Consider the following 9,034-nt stretch of genomic DNA (forward strand, 5'->3'; position numbering starts at 1 on the left):
GATTGTGAACTGACCAATATTGTACAGTAGTCTTGGATAAATAATGATTCTTATTTTCGACTTTGGACTAGCTTTTAATAACTGAGAGTACTTTTGATCTGATGAGTAAAGCCTTTTTCAACTGATTTTTATGGTGTGCACTTAGGTTGAACTGTTTCACCACTGTCCTATGTTAGAATGATGTTTCGGCGCACTCTAAATATTTACTAGTACCCATCAACATTATGTATGTTTTGTCAGTGGACTGATATTTAATGGTTGCCGTTGCTGTGTATCTTAATTGTTATTCGTTTATTATTCTGTACATACACCAGGTCGTTACTTTTTCCGTTTGAATTGTAATACATGTGTTCAGTATTTATTCTAAGTCTTCTGTAGTTCTATGCAGTATGTATGTGTTTTGCTCATAATTGAAGATCATTTGGTAACTGGTTTTAGATTGAAAATCTTTTCATTGGCAATTATAATAGATATTTTTATATAGATTTTTATTTTGATTAGAAGATGATGATTCAAATTATTATTATTATGACAACGCCTTACTCCATTTCATAAATATAACAATGACGTTAAGGAACTTAATCCATCAGATGTATAATGATTAAAACTGTAGTCTGGGAGATCTTGTGTTCATTATAATTTGTAATTGGCTTTGAAGTAGCTTTCAATAAGTGCGAGTACCCCTATATTAATGCTCTGAGTCTAAGGTTTTTTTTATGTCCGTTGTTTTTTGCTAATACAGTTCTTTTGGGTTAAAGAAGTTGCAATGGATTTTTATTATGTATTCTTATGTAATGGTGTTACACCACTGTACCAGATATCCCCGCCAGATTCTTTATTTCCTTTTTCCAAGTTCACAACGAGTTATTTAAACTTAAATAAGGATTCTGTCTGTCATAACTTTTTTTCTAATATTTCTATTTTCATAAAACAGTCCGTTAGTATCGTGTATATCATTCGGTCAAACTTATACGTGCCGGTTTTCTTGTTTCAACCAAAAGTCTAACAAATTATGTTGTGGAAACTAAATATAGATATAGGAAGATGTGGTATGAGTGCCAATGAGACAACTCTCCATCTAAATAACAATTTATAAAAGTGAACCATTATAGGTCAAGGTACGGCCTCCAACACGGAGCCTTGGCTCACACCGAACAGCAAAATATAATGGGCCCCAAAAATAAGTAATGTAAAACCATTTAAACAGGAAAACCACCGGTCTAATCTATATAAAAATTAGACATGGAAAGTCAAAAATGAATGAAGAACTATAACTTTTTTTATAAACATTTCTAAATCAAAGTAAAACGTCACTATGTTAATGTTTTCCCTGTTTTTACCATCGCCAGGAAGTATAACAGACAAGATATTGTGTAATCTTGAGATTTCTTAAATTATATAAAGACATGGCTTCCTTCTTGCAAAGTTATGCAATTTTCTTTGGAAATGAAAATATGATATTTTTGCCATGTTCAATACTTTTATTATAATGTTACAATATAAAATGTAACATTTTGATCATAAAATATCAATTAATACAAAATCCTGGTAAAAAAGGATGAAACAATATATACACATGTGTTGGTTGTATAACAACCAAATATAAAATTTATAAAAATCTAAATATTAAATGCAATTGTTTCAATTTTAACATAAATTGAAATAAACCATAAACGATAACAAACTGAGATTGTAAAGTTGTTCTGTTTTGTCGAATATTGCTATTTATAAAAGGCACTAATTATATCTCTTTAAGATTTGCTATCAATTCTAATTGAAAGACAGTCGAACACTGTTCTCACACATATTAAAAATGGCTAAATATTGGAGATTATTTACTCTAGATTATTATTTTAGAATCATTTCTTTCATTGACCTTCACTCGTCCTGCATATTTATTCAATAATTGCCACTGGACGTTACAAAGCATACAATTAATTAACAGGTCGTGATATTATCGCTAGCTCGATATTCTTGATAACTCATGTTAATCATGTGTTTAAAACAATAAAGACTTATGGAGTATATGTCAATGACGAAACAATCATCAAACAAAAAAATAAAAATAACATGTTTATCCTTTAAACACTTGATTCAATTTACTTGTATCCAAGGCATAACTTTTTTTAAAGTTTTGTAAATATAATAACGTCACTTCACACGTACCATGCATATATATTTTGTGTGATAACCATTAAGTAGCTAATATCACATTTCAAATATCTGAACTTTTAATGATTATCTGTCTATAACATCTGGCGAATATTTCTATCTCTGATTTATATACTGTATCTGACATGTAATTACTGTTAGTGTTATATATAATATTATTGGATTCATTTCAAAGACATATTCTAAAATAGAATTAATCCTTATAAGTCAGTTTTTCATACTAGAAAAGTACCAAAAGTATATATTTTTATGGACATACTTCCTTCCGGTCCCTTCTTTTTTTACGAAATCAGCATATACCTGCATGAAGGAGGGTTCTAGAGGAAGTTTTGCTCTTTTATCAATATGTATTATACTTTGATTGTTTTTTCGAGCAACATAATATAAAATATCTTGCATATATATATCTTTCATGAAGGTCAAGAGACAAACATGACAAGCCAAAGACACAAAATCAAACATGTTCATTCTTTAAAATAGAACTCAAAATCAAAAGTGAAAACAAATCAATTGATAAATGAATGAACATGGTTTATAGAAATATTAGAATTTGCTAAGGAGGCATATCTCCTTCTAAGTCACACTGTTTTCAAGTAACAAGTATATGTAAAAATACGGCCTTCAACACGAGCATTGGATCACACCGACCAGAAAGCTATAAAGCTCCAAAGTTAAAAGTGCATTGTACATGAACTTACGCCAATTGTTCATTTGTTTTTCTTGTTTAACGTTAGTAATTACACACGACGATTTCACTGTCTCCAAAATGAAAAGCAGTTCGAAACAAAACATCTCTACTGAAATCAATATTACACTGTGCCCTTGTTACACAATATCTGTCTTGAAAATACGTATTCATACTAGTCTAACATCTTAACAATGCATAATCACATTTGATCCACATCAGATCGCAAATACGTCATCACTATTCACCTTGACCTTGTGTTTAAGATGGAATAATCTATTAAGTAATTCAATAGATCCTCTTTTTTTCACATGTTTTGTCGATAATTCACAACTCTCCTTAATTTCCGGTTGTAGTTTAATTTTTATTTGCTTCAAAATTCCCAGGATGAGTTTGTCAACCTTTATATTCAAAGTAGCTGATGTCTCTATATATTTACAATTAAACTTCGATGCTAAATGTCTGGCCTCTGAAAAAAAGGAAAATACTTTAAAAGAAGGTAGTAGCACATGATAACAATTAATTGTAAAAATATATAAAGCGTTCAATAAAAAATCAATTTCTAGTATCAAACCTTTACATAATTCCAGTTACTACTTAGAAGTCTGAGACCTATAATTAAAAAAAAAACTTTTTAATTCGTTCGTTTATTTATATTTTCATTTAAAAGCCATTGTTCTGGCTAAATCAAGTGTTCAGAGAATTCTTTGATAGTTTCAATCAAATGTATACATAACTTTTGAAGCAAGCACTATGATAAACAATCAAGTCATCGTGTAAATTGAATGAGCGATATTAAAAAAATGTCCATACCTTCTTTTGTTATTTGTCTTTTTCTCACAAGATCTACTTTATTAGCTACCAAGATAATTGGTCTGTCACTAAACTGCTCGTTGCGAATACATTGTAGAAACCTAAAAGCAATGTCGTAACTGGACTTTTCATAAACAGAAAACACAACAATATAGGCATCTACCGGGTACCTTTGGTCCTGTAAACAAACAAAAAAAACAAAATATGTAAAACGATAGTTTACTTTGTAAGAATAATTTTGTCTTATAATAAAGATTGTACAAAATCGTTATCGATAAAAAAAAGTTAACAATCTCCGGTCTGAAACCTTGTGAAAAATATCTGTTTATTCTATTCTGTCCTTTAAAAGAACACAAAGTGAAGGTCAACTTTCTCACAAATCAAAGTATACTTATTTGGTGGACAAAAATCTGCTTTTAATATTACTTATAGTGAGTGAGATGGCCCAAGACTACAATTACGGATATAGTAAAAAACATAGTTTTACTAAGAATATTTCTACTTTTATAAATTATAAAACAAAATTGCTCAGTTTAATAACATTAAAATATCTACAAATGTTGTAGATGAATGCGATGTTGGGAGATAAATAATTAATATTTTCTCACTGGACATGTCATTGCACCTAATTGAATTAAAAATATCGTACCTCGTCTTCTGAAAAATCCACAAATTCCAGAGTTGATTCTTCGTTGTCTATTACTACAGTCACAAATCGGTCGTCGGCATCTCCTGAAAAGAATTGTGTGAAAGGTTAATAATTTAATCACTTTATTTACATCATAATAAATAACAAAACATGCAAAAACATAACTCAGAACTTGTTTTACAGAAAATATGAAATTACATACATAAACAATAGATTTAAAAAACTAATATGTGAGCTGTGATGTGAAGTCTGTATAGATAGCAATAATGATTTACTAACTTTTTATTTTTCTTCGTTTGTTTTTAATTTTTGAAGAAGATTTTGATTTCGGGTGTATGTGAAAAAATGAATGACAGAAAAACTTTTTATTTCTTTAAGATTGGATGATTATTAGATAGAAATAATCGATGCTTACCATCTGAAGTCATAACATCTGAGCAAATGAATTTGTTTATCAAGGTACTTTTTCCTACATCGTCAGCGCCAATGACACACACACGATAATATCCAGGTAAACAAGTTGAAGAACACCCACAGCAAATAGCACTGTCTTCTGAAGTTTCACTTGAAAGTCTCCTTCTATCAAGGTCTTTGGGAATGTCTAAGCTCGCATAGCTGTCTCGTTTGTCTTCAGACGCTACAATTGCTCCCGCTATAAATTTTATGGACTGAAATCGTCGTATAGGTCTTCTTTTCTCGTTTAAGATATCATCACATGAACTGGATAGCTTTGAGAATATAGGAACCGGTAGACTGTTCCTTCTGTTTTCTTCGTCTTTAAGTTGTTCCGATTTTAACTTCCTTTTGAACGAACCAGCTGGTGAATTAGGTTCAGATCTTGATTTTAATCTCGATCTTTGCAAACAGGATTTTACTTGGAGTACCGATTCTTGAAAAAGCTCATCAAATTCAGACGAGTCAATCATGTTTATTATCGTCTATCTTTGTAGCTAACTGTAGCTTAGTACCTTAATTTACTTTGTTCCTTGCCACCTTAACAATCACGTCAGAATTGATTTTTATGAAGCGGGTTCTCTACTTATACCACAATGTATGGAAATCCAGTTAACACGTGGTCTTCTCAATAACTAAGTGTCAATCAAATGATACGTCTTCTCGTTCATTGACAAGACTCTATAACATTTAGGTTCATTGGCATATCGATAAAAGCAAAATCTGATTTCATTAAGATGGAAATAACCGATCGAAATTATCTTACAAGGCATAAAAGGTTAGAAATTGTCATTTATTGTAATAAATTGTTTTATATTAATTCTAGAAGTGACAAATGCTAAATGTATTGATTATTTTTCGTAAAATCATTAGGAATGTTGTTTCTGAATAAATAGAAAAAAATATTTTTGAAAGATGTAACACTATTGTGTGTAATTATTTACAATACGATGAAAAATAAACGTAAAATTTCTATAAACAAACTTTTTCATTCAGCTTGCAGCCTTCCAATTGATAATTAGATGCTACGTGTATAATATACCGTTTTTGCACTTCATATTTGTCTGTTAATTAAAACGTACAGGCAAATATAACTTGACTTTGTAAATTGCATTTGAAAATGTTCTTTTTATTATACTTGTGTTGTACAAAACGTTAGTTTTCACTATACGTCAGCGTTCTTGAGTGATGATATATCATAAGTGGACTGTTTTCGTCAGTTTTGCATGATGCGCGATCGATGTCTATTGAACCGAATGTCAAAATACTGTTTGTACATTGAAACTGTAAGATAAGGCTGAAATATGGTTGTTAGAAATATTACGTTTATTCTTCAGTCGAATAGATTTGTGTATTACAATTTATAGGCACTATATCACTATATATACATCTTAAATTCATGAACACAAATTTTCAAAGGATGTGTTTTTAAGTAATGACTATATATGTACTTCGAAGATAAGTTATTTCACTCCAACCATATGTCGTTTCTATATTTCCTCGACATTTGTATCTGAAAATAACGCCATCGGTGGAATCATGGAAGCGTGCGTGTTTCTGGTGTGTTCGATCATATTCAACAGGTTATGTTTGCCTTACCGCTCAGCAAGCATCATGTAAGAGATAAAACAAAGACTTGTCGACTCGAAGTCGGAATAATGTATCCTGATAGGATGATACATATGTATGTGGCTGTCAAGTGCAGGTACCATTTGAACTTAAATGTAGCACGCTGATAATTCGTGACAGTGTCAACGAAGCTGTCATAGGACAAGGACGTTACTAAGGTTAGTATTATGTAATGTTTATATTCAAGTCATGTTAATTAATGTCTCCTAAGATAACATATGGTTTACATTGTATATTCTATCTAAAGTTAGAATACTTGTATATACATAGGTCTCTTATGGTGGTCTTAGGATAACGCTATTATCTAGAAGATATTATCCCATATCTTCTCCTTAATATTATTCGTCATCACATTTGATAAATTGATAAATATCACTCCGCTATACTTTTTTTAAGTGTAGTTACCGTTTGAACTTAAATGTAGCACGGTGATAATCCTTGACCGTGTCAACGAAGCTGTACTAGGACAAGGACGTTTCTTAGAGTAGTATTAGGACATGTTTATATTTAAGTCATGTTAATAAATGTCTCCTAAGATAATATATGGCCTACATTGTATATTCGATCCTAACGTTAGAATACTTGTATATATATAGGTCTCTTAGGGTGGTCTTAGAATAGAGCTAAAATCTAGAAGATATTATTCCATATCTTCTCCTTAATATCATTCGTCCTCACATTTAATACTTGCTGAATAACATTCCGCTATATTTATTGCTTCGGTAAGCATGATATAGTATATATGTAGGACTCAAATCTATGGCGGGTTCCAAATCTTAATCGATGGCAAATGTGACGTTACAAACGCCAAGCAACTCAAATCTATGGTGGATTTTTGTTTTCCCGAATTCTATGGCAGATCTGCGAATAGTGTCAAAATTGAATAACGCCATATTACATCGTCGCCCCCGTAAACGTTAGCGGAACCCATAGATTTGAAAACCATTCCAGATATAGGCATTTTCCTCTACAACAATTTGCGGATAGTCTAAAGGAAGATGTGACCTTTTATCCAGAAGGCAGAGGAAATGTGCTGTACCGGCTAAAGCCTGTGATGAACAACGGCACCACTTTTTTCATCGATTGTTTAGAGAAAGGAGTTATAGAAAACATTTTACTGTCCACAGCCGGCAACGTTTATAAAGTGAAAGATAAAATAACAGGATATCAATTTGATTTAAATCTTCATTAAATAAAAAAGATGCATTAACGAAAAAATAAATATTATTTGAAAATTGAAACTGTTCATTTTTATTTATCATTTCTGTTTTATAAAAAAAAATACCTTCTTATTTGTTAAGGGACTTACTAGACTAATTGGTTTAATGAAAGGGTTTAACAGGTACCATGCAAAGATTAGAACATGTTTATTTTTACGGGGCACATCATGCCAATCTTGAAGTCTGTATTAAGGTTGCACAACATTTGCAATAGATTTGGAAACCATGAACATAAATCCGCCATAGATTAGGAAATTACAAAACTTGCCATAGATTAGAATTGTAAAAAATCTGCCATAGATTTGGGATGGAATGAGGTCACATTTGACATAGATTAGGAATCTGCCATAGTTTTGGAACCCACCATAGTTTTGAGTCCTCAATAGATAGTAATATCCTCTATTTATAAAGGACAACATATTAAGTCAAAAAATGTGTATACAATACGGTCCTTAATTATATACAAAAATACAACATAAAGTATAGAATTCAATAAAAAAAGAATCAAATAAAAATATTTTATTATTATAGTGATATTGAAGTTAATCAAAATATTTTGAATATATTTATATTTATAAATATTATGTTTCAATGTTTTGAATTTGTAGACAAATTGTTCTTTCACTTTCAGATATCAGCAATTACGAGCGATTATAGTATTCAGTTTTAGTGTTTTGGTACATTAAGCAGATTACAAGTTCTAGGTCTGGTTGTTTTGGAACTAAGGAACTAACGTGATGCATATATATCTAAATATAAGATATTCCATGAGTCTTTTTGGTGAATTACTTGTACGAAGTAAAAGGTAAAATCACAAAAATATTAAACTCCAAGGAAAATTTAAAACGAAAAGTTGCTAAAAAAAAAGCTCAAACACATCGAACGAATGGACAACAACTGTCATATTTGTGACTTGGTACAGGCAACTTCTTATGCAGAAAAAGGTGGATTGAACCTGGTTTCAAAGCTAGCTAAACCTCTCCTTGTATGTCAGTCGCATCAATACCAATATATTGACGCGATATTTGAACATAACAAACAGACATGATAGGTAAAACTGTCCAAAAAATAAGGGTACAGCAGTCAATATTGTGTAATTATCTTAATCTCTATAAAACAAAGAAAAATGTAAACAAACATTTACCATGGCATTATAACACAATGACGGTATATATTAGTACAGAGAAATGTAATATAAAATATAGAAACACCAAAAAGGCATATAGATAAAGCATATTAAAAAGATAAAACACAAGAATGCAAGCAAAAAATCTATTAGAACAATAACACAATGAAGAAATATTTATCAACAAGGTCTTGGTACCTTCAGATGAACTTTTTTATCAGGCCCATTTAGCAAATATTTTTTATACCTGACAAAATGGAACAACGTTTATTGAAAACAAAGTTTTG

At 30.6% G+C, this 9,034-nt stretch overlaps 1 protein-coding gene across 1 annotated transcript; it reads right to left on the bottom strand.

Moving 5' to 3' along the window:
* Positions 1–1,460: 1,460 nt before the first annotated feature.
* On the bottom strand, positions 1,461–5,347 carry LOC139523104 (GTP-binding protein Rit2-like). The gene is made up of 4 exons (XM_071316869.1): positions 4,735–5,347; positions 4,320–4,402; positions 3,671–3,848; positions 1,461–3,326 (listed from the first exon to the last, which is right to left on the bottom strand). Exons 1-4 carry the CDS (start codon positions 5,243–5,245, stop codon positions 3,076–3,078), a joined length of 1,023 nt encoding a protein of 340 aa, XP_071172970.1. The 5' UTR covers positions 5,246–5,347; the 3' UTR covers positions 1,461–3,075.
* Positions 5,348–9,034: the final 3,687 nt, after the last annotated feature.

This window comes from Mytilus edulis, chromosome 5 (genome assembly GCF_963676685.1).
Source record: "Mytilus edulis chromosome 5, xbMytEdul2.2, whole genome shotgun sequence".
In the NCBI taxonomy this organism is placed as follows: Eukaryota; Metazoa; Mollusca; class Bivalvia; order Mytilida; family Mytilidae; genus Mytilus; species Mytilus edulis.

Bases quoted from the DNA above. Each gene is read 5' to 3' on its own strand.
- LOC139523104 (XM_071316869.1), bottom strand. From the start codon at position 5,245: ATGATTGACTCGTCTGAATTTGATGAGCTTTTTCAAGAATCGGTACTC. The intron at 3,849-4,319 runs GTACGATATTTT...GTTTGTTTACAG, and splicing joins TGGATTTTTCAGAAGACGAG to GACCAAAGGTACCCGGTAGA. The intron at 3,327-3,670 runs GTATGGACATTT...CCTTTTTTTCAG, and splicing joins AAGACAAATAACAAAAGAAG to AGGCCAGACATTTAGCATCG.